General features: G+C 40.4%; 1 protein-coding gene across 19 annotated transcripts in view; it reads left to right on the plus strand.

Annotated features, from left to right (window-relative positions):
* The window catches only part of Lcor (ligand dependent nuclear receptor corepressor), a 136337-nt gene extending 115911 nt beyond the window's left edge, over positions 1–20426 (plus strand). For 17 of the 19 annotated variants that reach the window (XM_048807077.1, XM_048807082.1, XM_048807076.1 and 14 more), the window contains one exon: positions 5098–20426. In XM_048807077.1, coding sequence (XP_048663034.1) covers positions 5098–9415 — 4318 coding nt within the window. In that variant the 3' untranslated portion in view covers positions 9416–20426. Of the gene's footprint in view, positions 1–608; positions 1841–5097 lie in introns of those variants that run through there. The other 2 variants (XM_048807080.1, XM_048807085.1) reach the window with 2 other exon arrangements.
* The last annotated feature ends 275 nt before the right edge of the window (positions 20427–20701 follow it).

Below are 20701 nucleotides of genomic sequence, written 5' to 3' on the forward strand. Positions count from 1 at the left end.
CTGGAGTGGCACTCCAGGGTTATTAAACAACCGAGATTGACCCCTATACACAAATCACATCCCCAAATCTTAGTAAGGGCTAATTCTCTTCAATTCTAATCTGAGAATTGTTTTTTTCTAACTAAATCTGTCTAGTCTATCTAAATACAAATTTAGATTATTTAGATTTTAACCACCTGGAAAGCAGGTTTTAAAGACCTGAGTAGCTTAGATTATAGGCATGTATCACTGGACGTAACTTAAGAGATCCCTTTCTGTTCTGTGGCCTTATAATTTTTGTTTCTAGCTTTTCTGTGTCACTCTTGCCCACCCTTTTACTGTTTCTCCTAACCATGCAAAGAAGACTTGGTCAGTGGTTTAGAAATACAACTCTACATGGTTTCGTAGAGAGTAAAAAAAAAACATTTCCACATCCATGCCCACCTTCTCTACTATATATACCCAGTTCTGCTATAGTCCCTGGACTATCCTGTGTCCTTATATGGAAAATATGCAGATGTACTTCCCAGGTTAGAGCAAGAACTTGTCAGAACACTCACCTCGCCCAAGGGTAGACTTAGAAGACCAGTAGGGAAAAAGTAGAAAGCATCATTTAGCTTAATGTCTGGCAAAAAAATACAGCTTGTATGTCTTGAAGCAGGGACTGGGGATATGTTTTAGGTTTCCTTTAAAGAGTTAAGCCAAATTCATTTACTAGTTTGTGGCATAGGCATCTGGGGAGTGAACTCATGGCCATGCTCACAAAAGTTCTACCCCTGAGCTATAGCCCCACCCTTCTTTTTTTTTTAAGAGTCTCTCTAAATTGCCCAGGCTGGGTTCAAATTGATTATCCTTCTGCCTGGGCCTTCTAAGTAGCTGGGATTTCAGGCATGCATCACTGCACCCAGCTTAATTTAGCACTTTTAACTATAGTCTGTCTAAACTTTGTCTCCCCTTCAGTGTCCTTCACTATTGATGTTGGTCTTGTTCCGTCAAGAATATATTTAGGTCCCCAGTGATGTTGATTTGCGCATCAAGCAGTTTTACTGGCAGGTTACCAGTAGGTATTTAAAAAAGTACCTGAATTCATCACTCTCAAGTTCTAGATTCTTAAACTTGTCAGTTCAGCTCTCTGCCATATATCTTCTCTATTTAATCTGTCTTTTACCTAATATAAGTATGGACCTTCCAACATTTATATTAACCACAGGAATGCTTTCCTTCAGGAATTTAAGTATTGCAATATTGACTAAGTAGGCGAGTTCAACTCTGTCTAACCTCTGATCTAGAAAAACATCATTGAGTAAATCATTAAAGATATGGTTGTGAAACAACACATCACTCTTGAACTGTGCCTTTTAAAGTTTTTATGAATATTATCTTATCCTTTTACCACACCCTTCAGAATTAGGCATTAAGCTGAAGATAGAAAGACAGGATGGGCAAGGTCATGCAAGCCATTTCTCACCAAGGAGATAAACTCAAAACTAATTCAGGTAGTTGGAAGTCAGATTCCCCCTCTTTTATAGCCCTTCCTCCAATTTACCAATACCTCTGATCTGACTACACTTTAATGGTGGTGTTCAAGTATTTCGCTTGATAAATAATTCACTTAGCTATTACAGAGTTCTCTTGTTGAGCAGAAGAAATGTGAACTCTCACAAGTGATTACATCTGTGATGAATTTTTGTTCTTGTAAAGATCTATTTAGTCAGACATGAAGGACACAATACAATACAAACTATAATCGCTGAACTGAAACATTGTGCTTCTCCTTAGGTGGTGGTGAGGAAATGGTCTACAGGACAGAAAATCACCTCTCTGGACTCCCTGCTAGTTCCAGAGAGTAAACTAAATTAATGTGAGTGCTACCCTTAGGCTTCACTAAAGACCTAAGGAAAAGTGAATAATTTAAAAGCAGAGGTAAAGACCATCTGTTTGAAACTTAGGTAGAACTGGCTACTACCCATTTTTCTAAACCATGGAAAAATAGAATTAAACTTCTAACTTTAAAGATTAAATTTTCAAAAGATAAGAAATTAAAATCCATCTAAGCCTAGGTCCTATTGAGAAAAATTTTAGAAAAAAAGTAGAAAGCCGGATAGTTTAGAAGCACAGCCAAAAGTGGTTTTATTACTATAGTTATAAAGTTAGCTGTTACAACAGGGCCCTTTAATGACATCTGGACAAAGGTTAGAATTAATGTGAAGGCTCTCAGCAATTAAGCTCAGCTCCCATTGGGCTAGTGCCTATGTGTCCAGATGGCCCACCAGACATCTCAGATTCAGAACTTTAAGAACATCACAACTCAGTTTGAACAGAACTCATCAGACATGTGCACATCTAATGACCACCAGTTACCAGCTGTGTCACTTATGTTCCTGGCTCAGTAAATGCTGCTGCCCAGGAAGAAAATGCCGGAAGCAACCATGATACCCCTTTTCTCTTCTTCCTTCTTGCTAGGGAAGCCAGTCCTATTAGTTTGCATTGCCAGAGCTTTATAAATCACAGTGTGATTTCATATCAGGAAGTGCTTTGTCCTAAAATGTGGTCCTTACCTACACTCAAGTGGTTCGTGTCTGCTTGGGAAGCTAAGACAAATTAAGTCAGTAAAAAAATAAAAATTGCGGGATAAATACACAAGACCCCATATAATTGCCAGTGAACTTTATAGAACATTGTGACTCAGGATTTCAGGAAAGGATATAATCAGTCCAAGGGGAATAGTTTTGAGCCGACCAGTAATGATCTGGTAAGAGCAGCCTACTACTTGCTCTGATGACTTGTGGTTCACCACTGTATTTTTCCAATCCTTCTTAGCAGGAAAACATGCAAAGAACTCTTATTATCATTGCCTGTCAGTGTTGCCATTTCAGTTTTCATCTCCTAGGCTTCTGCAGACCACTGCTCTAAATGGCACTTAAGGTTGACATGGATAGAATGTGTCAGCCTCTCTGATGCTGTTTTTCAATACCTGAAGACTGTACTGTGTTGTTCTTGGTTAGAGTTCAGTGGGTCTTAGTGTTTCTGTGTATCTTAGTGAAGAAGACACAGTTGGGCCATGAGGCTATGAAATACATACATCTTTAGTTGTCTATTGGGGATTAACTTGAGTCATATTGCTATAGTCATCACCTGGTTGCATGACCCTTTAGAAAACCTTAGTTAAGGGTAATAAAAATACAAGGTTAAATTATTGAAATATGGGACAGCAGCAGATCCAGTCTCAACCATAAAGGAGTTGGATGTCACCTGTGGATTTGTTGTTATACAGTTTTTTATTCTATATGAGCATCATTTTAGAGGAAAACACCTCCTTACTACTTTCCTTCAGGAAGTGCTTTGTCCTTTCATTGGGTACATGCCTTGATTTCATTCATCTTTAGGCATGTTAAACTCAAATACCAAAACTTATTTCCAGAACATAAGCACAGGCATGAAGCATAATCCAGAAGATTTTTGCAAAGACTTGGGTTATGAATGTGTTTCTTGAACAAAGAAGAATCATTTCTTTCTCCCCCTCTCCAGGAGATATCATCAAACATCTTTTTATAAAATGCCCTCAGTTCTCTGCCATAGTTCATATATAGTCAAGTGATAGTCTTATGCGGAATCACAATCCAAAAAAAGAGAAAGGAGGTTAGAAAATCTGTGTACCTATAATAAAACTATTCCTAAAGCCCTCATTCAGAGATATTTATTTTTACTTTAGGTACTTTCTAGCACTTGGGATATGGTTTCTCAGCAAGTAAGTAGAAATACACACTTACTAAAGGTAGAAGTGAGTCTTCTAAGAGTTGCTCTGTCAAACTCCAGATCATTGGAGCTCTCTCTCTGCACAGGCTCAGTAAAACCTAGATATCTAGAAACACAGAGCAGCTAGCGAAACCCTTGGCTGTCTGTGCAGCACTGCCTGGAGTGTCTCAAGTCCAGTATCTTCCTTTCCCAACATCCCTACTATGTGGGATAAGCTCTAAGAGTTCATTCTAGATGACTTAGGAGGAAAATGTTTGAAAGGGATTCTTTAATGTAGAGTGACTTCTTGTAGGTGACTGTAAAAATGTTTAGCAAAGTACTAAGAGATGTGTTAGCTAGGAGTGTATGAAGACAGTCCTACTACTTTGCATTGACAGAGCTTTATAACTCGGTGTGGTTTTACATCTGTTTTCTCACTTGAAGGCTAGAAATCAGTACTTGCTTGTCATTCCACCATTTAACATATCTGAAATATAAAATTATTGGTTTTCTGTTCATCCATGACCCAGGAAAGGGATTAAAGGTTTCCACCATCACTTAATAATTATCCACCCAATCCATTTTGCTAGGAGATAATTTTAAAACTATTAAGTTCTCAACTTCTAAACTAAGATTTTTAATATAGTATATCTAAATTTTTGTCAGTATTGTAGATTTAACGATTGCATAACAGGAATACATAGCCTCCAGTAAAATTACCACATGAGTATCCTTTATTTGAAATGCTTGGGACCAGAAATGTTTTGGATTTTGAATATTTTTAGATTTTGGAAACTTGCATGTATGTGAGATGTATTGGGAGTGGGACCCAAGTCTAAACACAGAATCATTTGTTTCATGTATGTATACCTTATATACATAGCCTGATGATAATCTTATACAACATTCTTAATAATTTTGTACATAAAATACAGTTTCATGGTGTAGAATTTTCTACTTGTGCTGCCATGCAGCCATGCAGCATTCAAAAAGTTTCATATTTTAGAGTGTTTACAATTTTTGGATTAGGGATGTGCAACCTGAATATGTTGACCAAGAGAAATTATAGTGTGATCAAAATTATATTTTTTAAAGAAAAGAACTTTTTTTCAGTATTTCTTCTCATGATTAAAAAATCTGTATGGTCACATAAAATTATGAAATATGTTGTTCCTTAAAGATTGAGACTATAACAGGCTGACCTTATCATTAGGTAAATATTCTTTATGGAATCATACAAAAATAAATGGTGGACTTTGAAGCCATTTTGGCTTCTCTTTGTACTCTCTTTACAATTTGAGTAACATCTGGTGAGATTCATAATGTAAAATGATGCTTTGGAAAATGACCTTACTAATTAATTCTTTCTCTTTGTTCATCTAGTGAGAATTCAACAGAAACTCTAGCAGTAGATTCTAACAATCAGTCGAAGTCCCCACTGGAGAAGTTTATGGTCAAACTGTGTACTCATCATCAGAAGCAATTCATTCGTGTTCTGAGTGACCTGTACACTGAATCTCAGCCAGGCACCGAGGACCTACCACCTTTGGATTCTGGAGCAATGGATGCATCCATTTGCAACGCTGGCTGTGCCCAGCTAAGCAGCAGCCATAGGGAAAAGGATGCTATGTGTCATGATAGGAAGTCTCCTACTTCTGTAGATTTGTTTGTAGACTCATCCGGCTCTCACAGCTCTGTGCATATCACAGAACAGACCCTGAAGGAACCTCCTCCTGAGACAAACTCTGTAGATGGAAGAGAGAATGCCTTGACTGTTGTCCAGAAAGATTCCTCCGAACTTCCAGCCACTCAACCTAATTCTAGCAGTTCAACAGATAGTTCCACTCTGGGATACCTCACTGTGTCTAATTCTTCCTCACAGAACTTCCACCACATCTCTAAAAGCTTGGAGGGGCAAACCACTGGAAAGGAGCAAGACACAAATATGAAAACATGTGAGGACAGTAAAGACCATATGCAGAGTTCAGCTTTAGTGGAAAGTCTCCTTGGAGTAAAAGTGGCAGCTGAGAATAGCGAGGAGGGCAATAGCTATGTTGTTTCTCAAAGAAATTCATTCAAAGCTTTATCAGAAGAGAAATGGGACTCAGGGTTTATGGAGAACTCATCTAGAACTGCCGACAAAGAGAATGCTCTACAGTGTGGCTCAAAAACACCTTTGCGCCAGGATTTAGAGGCAGATGAACAAGATGCAAGGCCAAAGCAAGAGAACCATCTTCACTCACTAGGAAGAAGTAAAATGGGTTACCATTCACATCCCAGTGACAAGGGCCAGTTTGATCATTCCAAAGATAGTTGGTTAGCCTCCAGCCCTGTGCCAGCTATACACAAAGCACCTAATGGACATTCACGAACCAAGATGATATCAGCCTCCATCAAGACAGCTCGGAAGAGTAAAAGGGCCTCAGGGTTGAGGATAAATGATTATGATAACCAGTGTGATGTTGTTTATATCAGTCAACCAATAACAGAATGCCACTTTGAGAATCAAAGGTCCATATTATCATCTCGTAAAACAGCCAGAAAGAGTACTCGAGGATACTTTTTCAATGGTGATTGTTGTGAGCTGCCAACTGTTCGCACATTGGCCAGAAATTTACACATCCAGGAAAAAGCAAGCTGCTCACCACTGGCATCAGAGGCAGTTGTGATGCCCAAGCAGACTCTTACAGTTTCAGCCCCTAGACACACAATAGATTTGCAGCTTCCCAGAGAAGACCACACTGAAGGACCTAGTAAAGAAATAACCTCTTTCAAGGAGGGAGGTGGAGACACTTCATCAGTGAAAGAGTCTCAAGAGCCTGAGGTTTGTTCCATGATGAATGAACTGAATCCCAGCAGTTCCTCTAGGCCAGAGGAGATGACAGCATCCAATCCGGTGTGTCCTGGGCCTGCTCACCTCCCTGAAGAGGATGCGCCAGAAGACAGTGCTGCAGTCTCAGCTCCCACTACAAGTGTGGTGTCTTCCCCTGAACAAGACCAACAGCCAGTTGCCCTGCTGGATGCAGAGGAGCTGAGCGTAATCCAGGACTGCCACCTGGGTCCCACAACTGAAAGCATTTCTGGGCAAAGTAGTGAAGAAGTTCTTTGTAAGCCTCTGTCTTCTCCTGAAGTGATCAGTAGAGAAGAAAGTCCTCTGTGCTTAGAAGATCAAAGTCCCGCTGTGGAGGTGGAGCTTCCCCTGAGTCTGACACAGACTGAGCACAAGCACAGTACTGAGGTCAGGACTGGAGACACTAGGGAACTAGATACCAACTCACCCCAGGAAGCAGGTGGCACTGGTACTGATGAAAGCTGTGGTGAGACTGAGGAAGGAGAGGCAGCATGTGTTACAAGGCAAGAAGGAGAAGACAGTGATATAAAATGCTCTTCAGAAAAAGATGTGTGTGATCTAAACATTGACTCACCAGAAGAGAATCTGGACAAGAAGAAAAAAGTTAAAAAATTTCCTGAGGCCTCTGATAGATGCCTAAGAAGTCAGCTTTCAGATTCTTCCTCTGCAGATAGGTACCTAAGAAATCAAAGTTCAGACTCTTCCCTCACTTGTCCTGAGACCAAGGTTTCTAAAAATCCTGGTGTAAAGTGTTCTGAAAGAGAAGGGTACACTGGTAGGATAACACCCGAGGGCTTTCCATCTGATAGTTTCCATACAGAAGCTCTGGAGGATACCGAAAACCTGAATGTCAGTGATTGTCCCTCTGAGAACGATGCTGAGCAGGAGAGTGAAGGAGGTGGGATTGTCACAAGGCAAACTTTTAAAAACATGCTGGCAAAAGACATCAAGAAGGAAGAAGGGGAGATTTTCCCCAGCAGTGATCCCATAACCACAGTCAGCCAGCCACTGTCTGGAGAGAGACTGGAAATCTATGTGCAGTCTAAGGTGGGTGAGAAAAATGCTCTTGTTCCCTCTGAAAATATTCCTTGTAGGGAGAACCTAGAGCAATCAAAAGAGAGGCCAGGACACACTCCCACCCAGAATGTGGAAGAGGGTAAGAGTGAGGTAGAGAATGAGGACACTCAGCATAAAGAAGATGCTAGCCATGCCCCAGCTACCCCAGTTGGGACATCAGGTGGTCGAGGTGGTAATGATGCTGGGCCACAAAGGGAACCAAGGCCTAAGAGATTGACCTCTTCAGCGTACAATCTGAGACATGCTCATTCTCTGGACTCCTTGGATACTATGAAAGTTACTTCAGACAAGGAAGCTGCACAAATAAAGCCAACACCAAAGGATAACGAAGCTTCCGAGAGCACAGACCCCTTTGAGGAGGAGGATGTGGACACAGTGATAGACGAACAGCCCAAGTTTGTGGAATGGTGTGCTGAGGAGGAGAATCAGGAGCTCATTGCCAACTTCAACACCCAGTACATGAAAGTGCAGAAGGGTTGGATCCAGTTAGAGAAAGAAGCACAGCCAACACCCAGAGCCAGGAACAAGTCAGATAAACTGAAGGAGATCTGGAAAAGCAAAAAAAGATCCCGAAAATGTAGGGGTTCCTTAGAGGTTCAGAAGTTTTCTCCTGTTCAGATGCTCTTTATGACAAACTTTAAATTATCCAATGTTTGTAAGTGGTTCTTAGAAACAACTGAAACCCGGTCCCTGGTAATTGTAAAGAAACTCAATACTCGTCTTCCAGGAGACATCCCCCCTGTCAAGCATCCTCTTCAGAAGTACTCTCCTTCTGGTCTGTATCCTAGTTCACTGCAGGCTGAACGCTTGAAAAAACACTTAAAGAAATTTCCTGGAACTACTCCTGCTAGGAATAATTGGAAAACACAGAAGCTCTGGGCTAAATTTCGAGAGAATCTGGACCAAGTGGAGACAGAAGATGGCAGTGATATCAGCCTCAGTCCTAATTCTGAAGATGTCACAGAGGAAGTCAAGGAAGATAGAAGTAGCCATCCTCCCACTAATCTACCTACTCCAGCCAGTACCCGGATCCTTAGAAAGTATTCTAATATTCGAGGAAAACTCAGAGCCCAGCATCGACTGATCAAAAATGAGAAAATGGAAAGTCCACTAGGTGTGGCTGTGGAAAGTAAACAGAGTCGGAAGAGTGTGTGCATTAACCCTCTGATGTCCCCCAAGCTCGCCCTCCAGGTGCATGCAGACGGGTTTCCCCTTAAGCCCAAGAGTACAGAAGGAATGAAGGGAAGGAAAGGGAAGCAGGCGTCTGAGGTCTTGCTTAAAGCTGAAGTTCAGAATAAACGCAAGAGAGCAGAAGGCTGCAGCTCTCAGGACAGTAAGGACAAGGGGCCAGCGATAAGGGCCAGCAAAGAAAAACATGTTGAAGGACCCACCAAAACTCCTGCCAAGAAGCCAGCTGCAAGAGACAAAACCAACCAACTGCCCAAAAAGATGTCTTTGAAAGAGAACAAAATGAAGATCCCTAAAAAATCCTCTGGGAAGAGCTGCCCTACCTCCAGGAAAGAAAAGGAGAATACCAACAAAAGACCTACCCAGTCCATTGCCTCAGAAGCAGTGGCAAAATCTACAAAGCAAAAGGGGACAGGTGAGTCCTCTTCTAGGCCTCAGAAAGCTGCAAACAGGAAACCAAGCAGTGGGAAGACTCGGGCCAGACCCTTGAAAAGTCCAGAGAACAGTGCAACTCAGAGAAAGAGAAAGCTCAAGGCGAAGCTGGACTCTTCCCACGGCAAACGGAGGAGGCTAGAGGCAAAGTGATGGAAGAATGGCAGCCAAGGGGGAGACTGTTCTTTAGGAGTAACCTTTAATTTTGCATTAACTAAATCTGCTTTTATAAGCTTGTCAAGCCTTTCAAATTATGAATAGTGGAGAACACCACAATTTGAGATGTCAGAAAATATGTCTCAGGTGGAGAAGAGAACTTGCAGAGTCCTTCTCTGAGGCTGAGTAAGGGAAGTTATATATTTTATTCTGGTTGTTCCTTGGGTTTTAAACTTGGAACCAAGCAGTTTTTGTTTTAAAAGTACAGTGCCTTATTTATCCTTTTTGTTTTTAAATTTACAAAAGCTAAAAAGCTGATCTATGTGATTAAAGGCTTGTATTTTATACTTGATGCACAAGCACTTGTACTGTAGCGGAGAAGACCACCATCATGCACACGAAAGGAGCTTCAGCAGCCACCTACAGCGGCTGTCCCTGTAGGTGCTCTCTTTGCAAACCACAGCAGTGACTTCCCTGTTTTGTTTTTTTGTTTTGTTTTGTTTTGTTAAGTGATGTTTGAAAGCTAAACCAAATCATTATTATGGTATGTGGAGAATGCAGAGGATTTATAATTATTATAAAAGATTAATTTTTTATTATCCTCTTTTTAAAAAATCACATTCATTGTTGATCACTCCTTTCATCTTTGTTTTTTGTTTGTTTAGTTATTTGGTTTTTTTTTGTTTGTTTGGTTGGTTGGTTGGGTTTTTTTTTTTTTTTCTTTCTTTTTTTAATTGGTCATTTGACAACATGTTCTCTAAATTATGTGCCCTTGGGACAAATGATGTGTCACAAGTGTAAATTCTGGTTTTTGAATTCTGAAAATTATTTGCATTCCCAAATTGTATTACTGATTCTTAGCATCCTCTTTTTCATTTTTGGCTTTGCAAGCTTACTAGCATGCTAATAAGGTTTTCCTTCTGTTTTGGGAGGAAAAATAATTTTTTAAATACCATAACTGTAATTTGACAATTAGGATGAGAGTAGCTATTCTTATTTCCTTTCTTATCCACAGTACTTCCCTATTCAGAGAAAGCCAAAATATCATTTTCCATAACAGGAATGTTTGTGTGTGTGCATGTGCATCCAGGTGCATTTGCATGTGGTTATCAGCTGCAAATGTCTCCTGATCCTGGTTTTACAGTAAAATTCTTCTTTGTGCAGTGTGTACATGAGCTGAATAATTAGCGCAAACTAGATGGTTTTTTAATGACCCAGGGTTTCCATGGACATACCACAGTGGCACCAGGCTGAGAGAGGTGTTGAATAGCACAGTTATGTAGAGGTCAGAGCACCCTGGCATCTGGAAGCAGCTGCCCAAGCATCTTAGTGGTTCTACACCCCTGCCCCCAGAGCTGAGGTTCAGCTGGGATGCTCTTGAGTAGATATCCATTTATGTTAGCACCATCCTGGGGATTAAATGCTTATAGTATTGTTCTTCCCCATGCCATGTCATTCTCTGTCCCATGACTCAGAAGTGAGAGCTGTAATATTTGTAATTGATGTTGTTTACCTCTCCCCAGTGAAGCCCAGATAGGCCTATTGGCTTTACTTAGTGCCTGTGACATTGCTCTCTCATAACACAGTGTGTACTTGACATTTCCATTGGGCCACCAGCAAACAGGCTGGGTTGTTTAAGCCTCAGTCAACTTCTTTAACATATTTTGTCACCAGAATAGGCTTGTGTGGATAGATGTTGCCCTGTGATTACTTTAAAAAAAAAAAAATTTCCAGATCTCTTTAGATTAACTCAGATGGACTTTTTTGACTTTTTTACTTTTGTTCATTCAAATCATGATAAAACAGGTCATATGCCCATTCTGTTAAAGATTTGCTGTATATAGGAAACTCTGATGATGGGATAGGACTGGAGAAAAGCATGTGATTTATGAGAAATAGGGAATTGTGTTGAATTTCAGAGAAAATGAAGCTTGCTGTCTTTAATGAAGCCTCCACCCCTCCCCACCTTGGCCCTTCAAAAGCTACCTGTATTAATGAAACTGTGGAGTGTGTTGCTGGCATCCCTTTCTCAGCACTAAGTTGCACAAAAGCATTACTATGTTTTCAGTACATCCATTTAATCTTAAAAATGGTTTTAAGGTTTAAAAAATATCTTTTCATATAGTTGTCACTGGATATTGTTTTTGTGGTGACTTAAACAACTGATGTTTGCCACTGTCAGGTGTGCTGATTCCTGTACATAAGAGGTGCCCCTTGACTGCTTATAGACTACCTTGTAAGGTGCTTGGATTAGGTTAGGGAGAGAAGTGAGGTAGTAAGTTGATGGAATTTTTCCAGTTCCAAGTTTGTAATTCATTCCATTACTTTTCTAAGTTCTTTTTTTATTTTTAAAGCTCACTTTAAGGTAATAACTTTCTCATTCTAGGCTGTATTTGAGGAAGTGTTGATGTATTTGTGATGCACTTAGCAGTGCAATGGATCATTTTTAGAATCAACTTATCTTTCATAGTAGTAACTACAGTTAAACAGATTGAGATGCCACACAATTAGGACACTTAAAAGTTTAGACTTGTTTTCCTATTTGTTAAATCTGATTCTTGTTGATTCAGTTAGTTTTGCTAATAAAAGAAAGAAAACAAAAACTCCAGGGCCAACTCTGGAAGGCCCTTTGTACCTACAGCAGATTCTTGAAAAGTTATCTCCCAGATATCTCCAAGTCCACGTTTGGTATTGATTCTAGTCTCCCCTTGTTTGCCTTCCTCTTCAGAGACCTTCCCGTAGCCATTTTTGGCTTGCCACCAGATGTAAAGGCAGTCTTGTCTAGACCCCAAATCTGAAAGGAATTCTGTTCCTGGGCCTACCCTCAGTGAAGTGACTGTCCCAGTGCTGAAGTTGAACACCAGAGGATTATATTCCCTCTGAGTTTCTGGGGGAACTGGAAGATCCCTGAGAAACCACCCGTTAAAACTACCATAGCTTCCCCAAAGCTGGGCCTCCTCTAGACCATTTTCTATCCCATGAGGCTCCCTGGGTGTAGTCTACATTCTCAGTTGGGTCCAGAGCCTTGCCCCTAGCACTTCTGAGACTTCCTACCTGTGAGTGTTAACTTGCATCTATAATCAGCAGTTGCTAGCCCCTGAGATTCCTTATTAAAGAGTTCTATGTAGTCTTCCCTAAAACGGTTTTGTGCCTCATCCTTTTATGATGTTACAGAGAGAAGAGACATCTGTAGTCATCTCTTTACATATACCATGCTTTCTCATGGGATCCTCTGCACATCACATACTCTTCAGGTGAATTTCTCACTATTCAGATAGGTCAGTAATGAAAGGCATCATTTCAAAACAGCTTCTTTGAATTGAGATTTGGCCTTTTTCCCACCTTGTGATGGATTCAATTGAAGGGTAGAAACTGTCACTCATTTATGGCAGCATTTCTATTGATTAGTAGGCCTGAGAGTCTAGTAGGAAAGGACATTTTTTAAAAAATATTTTTTTAGTTGTAGTTGGATATAATACCTTTATTTTATTTATTTTTATGTGGTGCTGAGGATGGAACTTAGCACCTCACACATGCTAGGTAAGCGCTCCACCACTGAGCTACAACCCAGCTCCATCAGTTTCATTCTTACAAAGTTCTTTGTTTCCTGTAGCAAATGAGACATTGTTCTATTGATACAGCACAGGGGCTGCCATCCCTTTTTACTACAACTCTTTAGCATTGAATCTTCCTTTTAATCACCCATCACAGAACCACAGTGAGGCCAAAACCATGAGCAAATTAGGATTAAGAGTTCCAAAAGTATGTGAGCCAGCCTCCCATTTCACTCACATAGTATGTAATCAGAGAACTGACTGTGGCCACGCTTCTTTTTTATTAAGATAAGCCATGACTTTGTTCTGTTAAAATTAGTTGAGAGTACTTCAGTTGGACCTCAGTCCTCCATACATCCTGTTTAGATGTGAGGAAAAGCCTTTTCATAGAATAGAAACAAAATCTCACAACAGACCCAAAGCACTGTTTACTTTTAAGTTTGATTTTGGTTTTGAAAAATAAAAATTATTGGCACTAATAACTTTTCAGTCAAATACTCTCAAACTAACTTTATATTAAAGTAAGACAACAAATAAAACTAGAGGCTTTTGAAGTGCTTTTGAAAAAAATGATGAAAAATTGGAACATACTGCATACTGAATGTGACTGAGAGGCTTGGGAATAATATCTTTAAACCAAATCCAGTCACTTCCAAGGTGGTAGTCCTCTCCTTCCCCCAAAACTCAAGGGTAAGTTTCTTCCAAATGAAGTGGAAAATCATGTTAGTAGAAAAAAATTTTTAATGTGGGGGTGGTACTGGGGATTGAACCCAGGATTGTTCTGCTACTAAGCTACATTCCCAACTTTTAACTTTTTGTTTTGAGACAGAGTCTCACTAAGCTCCTTACGGCCTTTAAGTTGTTGAGGCTGGCCTAGTACTTGCAATCCTCCTGCCTCAGCCCTTTGAGCCTCTGGGATTATAGGCATGTGCCACTCATGCTCAGCCAGTGAAAAAATTCTGTCAGTGGCCCCTAAGGAGTGATGGTCTCAGTTGTTTTGAAACATTTATTATTTTAATTTTTCCCTCTTTGCAATGCAAGGGTTGGAACCCATGGCCTTGCACATGCTAGGCAAGTACTCTACCATTGATATACAACCCACCCCAATTCTTTTTAATTCTTAGCTGTTACTTTTATGTCTGATTACAGCTTGATATTCATTGAAATACTGAAATAAAAAATTTTTAATTTTTTTAGATGTTGATGGACTATTATTTTATTCATTTATTTATATGTGGTTCTGAGAATTGAACCCAGTGCCTCACACGTGGTAGGCAAGTACTCTGCCACTGAGCCACAACCCCAGTCCTTTTTTTAAAATTTTTTGGTGGGCCTTTATTTTGTTCATTTATTTATACGTAGGGCTAAGACTCAAACCCAGTGCCTCACACATGCCAGGCAAGCACTCTACCACTAAGCTACAACCCCAGTTCCTAAAAAAATTTTTTTAAAAGTATGGAATCACATCTGTATATCACATCAGCAAGGTGGTCTTCACATCCAGGATAAGTACTCTTCCCCATGGTTGCTTCCAAATCCTTTTCAGGGGGAAAAAAAATCAATAGATAATTGTATTTAGGGGCTGGGGATTTAGCTCAGTAGCAGAGTGCTTAGGCTTGGCAAGACTCAGGCCTGGTTCAGTCCTAGGCCTGAAGGGGGTAGGGGGAAAGTGAGGAAACTCCCACCCCCCAAAAAGATTGTTGTATTTAAAACAAGCAGTATTAGGGGAACCCTTTTGAGACTGCCTTCAATGTTAATTTAAGCTTGAAACATCAAAAGAGGCCTTTTACAGTGGGTGGTTTGTGAACCTTGAGGTCCTTTTGCCTCTTAAAGAAACCCAGAAAGCTCTGATGCTAAGGCTTGACGGTGCCCTGCTGCACTGTTGATGAGCAGCCCCAAGGAACCACCTTGGACACTTTGTGGAGGAAGTCCTTGCTCAAGCTTTAGCCATTGGAGTTGAACCAGAGCTGGTAAGTTCCTTCCATTACCACTTGTCCATCTGATCTTCCTTTTCCCAGAGCCTTGGTGTTTTATGCTAAGGGCTCAGGCAACACCCTTTGCTCCATCCTTCAGACTAGTGGCTTTGCAGTCAAGTTAGCCTGATGAGTTCAGACACTGGAGCTTTCTTACCTGATGAGACCCTCCTATTTAACACAAGGTGTTCAGTGTAAAAGCCACTTGAAACATTCTGAAAAAGCAGCCAGGTGGGGCTGGGGCTGTAGCTCAGTAGTAGTGCCTTTGCCTGGCACATGTGAGGCACTGGGTTCAATTTTCCGCACCACATATAAAGAAATAAAATAAAGGTCCATCAACAACTAAATATGTGTGTGTGTGTGTGTGTGTGTATGTATATATATATATATATATATATATATATATATATATATATATATACACATACATACATACATATACATACATACAAAGACCCTTTAAAAAAAGAAAAAGCAGCCAAGTGTCCATATTAGTGTGCCGGAAGTTGGAATTAATAAATTTTACCTTTTTAAAAAATATTTTTATAGTAGATGGACACAGTACCTTTATTTTATTTTTATGTGGTGCTGAGGATCAAATTTATGGTCAAATGCCTCACATGTACTAGGCAAGCACTCTACCAACTGAGCTACAGCCCCAGCCCCCGCCCCCAGATTTTACCTTTTTAAAAAGGGTTTATATAGGAAAAAAAAATAGTAGCAAACTATTTGTGGCCCTCCCAGCCTAAAATATTTACTACCTGATCCTTTATAGCACATTTTTTGATCCTTGCGTGGTAGTCATTCAAGGTCAGGTTGTATAGACAGGCACAAATTTATTTTATGTAGTCTAGCATTGCAACAATTCTTTACCTAAGTTTTAAGATATCTTGTCTGTTCATCTCAGTATTCAGCTACTATTGCATATTATTCCTGAAGAATGCTGTGCATAAGAAAAAAAGAAAAATACCTCCTTTTCTGATTGAATATTTATTGATGCATTGTGGACATACATATGATCATATCTACTAGAGTCTGTACTTAAAACTAAAAGAAGAAACTTTTTAAATTAAAAGTCATCTTCAATTTTATGAATCCCAGAGAACTTGACTTTATGGTAGACATTCCACTAATAGCAGTGCTCAACACAAGCTCTTTACTAATACTTACAGCCTAGAATAGTGCCTCTCCCCAAAAGCACAGGGCCTGTTAATTTTATCCCCAGAGCCCTCCGCTCCTTGTTTCTAGGGCAATTGGAAGTTTATTACTCCCCAAGCTTCGGTCACTACTTGTGAATATGAATGAATGGTCTTTGCCTATTCCAACCTGAAATCCAGATCTCGCATACTTCTTGAAATACTATTATGTCAGTTGCACACCAGCAGCTTTAGTTGAACCAAGTTTAGGCACTCTGCCTGGCCCATGAAGCATGATCCTGGTCAGGCCTGAATTAGTTCCTCGTCTTAGGGGGGTCATCCTTGGTACTTGCCCTTCCTCTTCCCTCTTGCTTATGCCATCAACTCCCTTCTGGGTGGCATCTTCTCTGGGATAGTCCCCTCCCCCAAGTGCTTCACTAAACTCATATATCACATAAAAAGCATTTTTTCTCTTAATAACTATTTTTTCTTCTTCCAGTATTTAGATGTTAGGTCCAAGTACCGTTCACTTAACCTATTTTCCATCTCGTTTTTTTGTGATCCACACCTTGTGTTACCTTGTAGCTGAAGCTGTAGTGTTTGGGAGCTAATTTGTGGGAAACATAATATACAAACAAGACTTGCATAATTTTATATATTTATACCACCTGTAGGAGTTATTTTTAGAGCCACTGTTGTTTTAAGATTATTGATTTCACTAGTGGTTCCTGCATTCTAAATAGTCTAGGAGACTTATTGACTGGTTTCAAATATATATGATACATATTTATACACACCACTGTGGAATTTATTTCACTGTAAATAATGATATTTTCCTGTTCAAATGCTTCTATACAGAGTATTTATTTTAACAAAAAAATAATTAACTGTCAAAAGGGCTTTTCAGAAATTGTTCATTCTTGCCACTCATCCTCCACAACTACTATGCTCAGCTGTTGAACCCCAGACGACACAGTGAAGGCTGAAGGATGTGGCCTTGAAATCCTCACTGTACTTGGGCAGATACAATGTGGACTGGAACCTGAGCACTTTTCCCCACTATTGCCTGTCCCAGAACAAAGTAGGACTTCCGCAGTGGGTATGGCCCTGCCAGGCATGGCATCAGAGCCTGCCTTAGGCAGCCTGCTTCTTCCATACAAAATTGACATGTTCAACTATTCACTTCCACAGCCTGTGCAGGGAAATATGCCTTAGTTGTAGCCCCAAGGAACTCCAAACCCACTCCTGTGGGACAAGCAGGAACCACTGGTTGCCTGAAGACAGCATTGAGGTGTGTGTGCTTTTTAAGTCTCACTCTTCCAGGTTTGTGAGAGACATTTCTTCACACTCTGACCCATGGGGGAGACACACGTTACCTTCTGTACCCTACAATACTTGTGGGCACCTTCACTGTCCTCCTCCTCCTCCTCCCTCTCAGCAAGCATCTGTAGATGTGGGCCAGGCCCACCTGTGACCATTGGTTACAGAATGAGACCATCTGTTCTAAGATGTGTTCAGCTTTAGTTCTCAGGAGTCCTGGTCTGCAATTCAGAGCACCCTAATATAGTGGAACCAATGATTCACAGTCATGTTCCTTGTCCCTGTGCCCCACTCCTGGGCACTCCTGTCTGTCATGAGAACTGCAGGGAGCCTTGACTAGGGCTACAGGGATTTTTGTCATTCATTTGAACCATAGTTTGCATATTTCCTATGGCCTCCCTTTGTCTTTTTTAAACAAATTAGGACACTTGAACAGTAATGCTGGAGAATGTTTTTCTAAGATACTATTTGTAAGCAAATCTGCTTTTAATATGAAATGTGAATGGGTACTAGGTGCCAGGGAATTTAGCACTGAACTTGATAGTCAAGACTTTTTTAACCTTTGCAGGAAGAAATAGATTTTGCTCTCATCTAAACGTTCACAAGAAGTAATATTGTAAATAGTTTTCTAAAAATATTTATTACATGTGCTGTATACAGGTTCATGTTCTGAGTGATGTTGGTTTGCATTGTAGTATTGTAGAATATATTTTGAGCATTGGACTCCCTTTCATAACACAGTTCACACATGGAGAAAGAGCAAAACCCAGCAGGTTGAGAGCTGTTTGGGGCATTTGGTCTGAAATGTAACATCGAATCCAAGCTTTAACTGTCCCCTCTTCTCATGTGATTCTGTTATATATATACAAATGTATGATAAATTGGTCAGTGGTCAATACCCAATCTGCAGAGCAGATTTCCAGGTGTTCTTTCTGATGTGTTGCCCTTAAGCAATAAGACCCTAGGTAATGACATGTTCTGGGGTCCTCATTGGCCCTTGTCTCAGAGGATCAGGTGGGGGTAGAACAGCTCTTGCAATGCCCTCTTGCCTTTGCCGGAGAGGTTGCTGTACTTGAAGTTTTGCTTCTGTTTGTCTGCACGCTCCCTCATGTCACAAAACTCCAGCAATGGATGAGAAATCTGCCAGCACCAGACACATCAAAAGTGAGCATGTAAATCCAGAAGTTAGCAATTTTCCATGGATTGATAAAAGTTTCCAGAAAGTAGTTGAGGCAAACAAAGCTCATTTGGCTATAAAGTGAATGTAAGAACTTTTCACATGAGAAATGTAAGTGGATAACTAAATGTTTCCAACCCACCTTTAAGAAACTAGCCTATTTCCTACCATCCTCCTCTGCCAGGGCTTGAAACATCTCCAGCCCTTGTGTCTGGGCCTAGCCCTAACTTAGGTCAGTGGAAAGAGGCAGTCACTCCTCCAATTCTCTCAGCGTGTCCAGCTCAACAGGTTTCTAAAGCTGTTAAAGCAGCCTCTCCTTGTGACCGTCCTAGACTTTGTGAAAAAGAAATACCCCACACCCAAGTAACCTTTAATAGAAGTAATGTAGTTTTTTAGGCTTTTGGAATATGTCTTCTCTTTTGTATTTATGATGGTGTTTGGAATTTTTCACTAGTGTTTTTTTAGATAGAAGTGGGTGCATTGGGATAAACCTTTCCATTGCTGAGCTCGAAAGCAAGCAAAGAGGAAAGAAATTGACCTATATTGTATCTTTGGGAAGGTGACTACTTTTGGTGGTGGGGGTGGGGGAGGGTGTTGTAGATTATGTGGAGGTAAAATAGAATTCTGGCCTAAGGCTCCCCAAGTCTTTAATACTTTGTAATAAAAATCCCCTTATTAGCCTCACTTAATCTCAATAGAAGCCTGCTGTTTACCCTCAGGGAACAAGTAGTTTTCAAAATTGAGCTCCTCCAAGGTCAATGGCCAGTGCCCGTGAGCATTGGTCGTCTTTATGAACTCAATGGCATTATTTTCCCATATGCATTATGATATTAAGAAATTCAACCCTAACCTGTATTAAAAGCACAGCCCAGGGTCCTAACTGAGGCTAAATCAATGCCTTTGCAGGGCCAAGGGGTCATAGGAGGCCCATACAATTTAACTGAAGCTCAGGTGCCGTGTGGATTTTTATTTTTAGGCCATGACCCTTCAGAACGTGTGAGGGCAGGGGCTGCTGATCCGGCTGTGGATTCAGGGAGCTCTAAAATGAATCTCTACCGTTCCTTTAAAGGTCTTTCTGGTTCCTCCCAGTGATGTCATTGCCGAGGTCAATCTTGTAGTTGTTCAGATATGCTCCTTTTTGGTGTCTTGTGAGTCTTAGCCAGTGTTCCAGATGCCCAAGGTCAGGGCCTCTGGAGGGCCCAGCCCCTTCCTGGTACCAGGTGTGTGCTCCCAGCCTGTGTGAAGGTAGTCCTTCCAAAAGCAGTGAAATAAGAAATTCTGCAAATGGTAACCTGGAAGATAAGCGTGCGTCCCTTGGGCCTGGATTTCCACTATGTTAGTGAGTGTAGGAAGATACTGTGTCTTTAATGGATGAAAATTCAATGTATGCTGTGAATTTGTTGGTTTGAAACATTGAAAATTTTTCATTAGACAATGTTTACATACCTCACCTGAAGAACCTTTGAGAGTGTATATATGGAAATTTTAAGATATATTAAGTTGCTTTAAAACAATATGTATAGGTATAAAAGTGGGAGTTATTTTAACTTTGAATATGTATCAAGTCTCTTAAATATTGAAATCTTGTAGGCTTTTTGTGCTTCTGTGTTTTACTTTCCTGTTATATCATGTAGGACACTGTGTTCTTGTTATTGGTGATGGGGCCCACACTGAAATCCAGGCTTGGAAGGATTTCCTGTGTTGTTTCAGATTTTCTTGTTTGGTTTTGAGGGAAGGGGTATGGAGCTAAAGGATGTGTGGGAGGATTTCTCTAACATTGACACCTATTTCATGAGATTTTTAAGGCGCTTATTTTACTGCAGCGTATTAAACTTCTTTGATATTAAAGTGTGTTTGTGTAATCACTGGAGAGGGTACAGAGTGCATTGAAGCCAGGCATTCAACTTGAAACCAAGTGGTAAGTAGCTAGAAGTAACCCCAAAAGAATACTCTGTCTCAACCATGGTGTTGGCCCTTAAAGAATCATTATTATGTGCTACTTGAAATCATGAATCATTCTGTAAGCTATGCCTAGCTAGCTTCAGGGAGGAGAAAACACAATGGGTGAATCCTTGGGATTCCCTTGGCAGGGTAGGAAAGTTACCAGTGTTTCATCCTGAGAG

The sequence above is a fragment of the Marmota marmota genome, unplaced genomic scaffold (genome assembly GCF_001458135.2).
Source record: "Marmota marmota marmota unplaced genomic scaffold, marMar, whole genome shotgun sequence".
Classification (NCBI taxonomy): domain Eukaryota; kingdom Metazoa; phylum Chordata; class Mammalia; order Rodentia; family Sciuridae; genus Marmota; species Marmota marmota.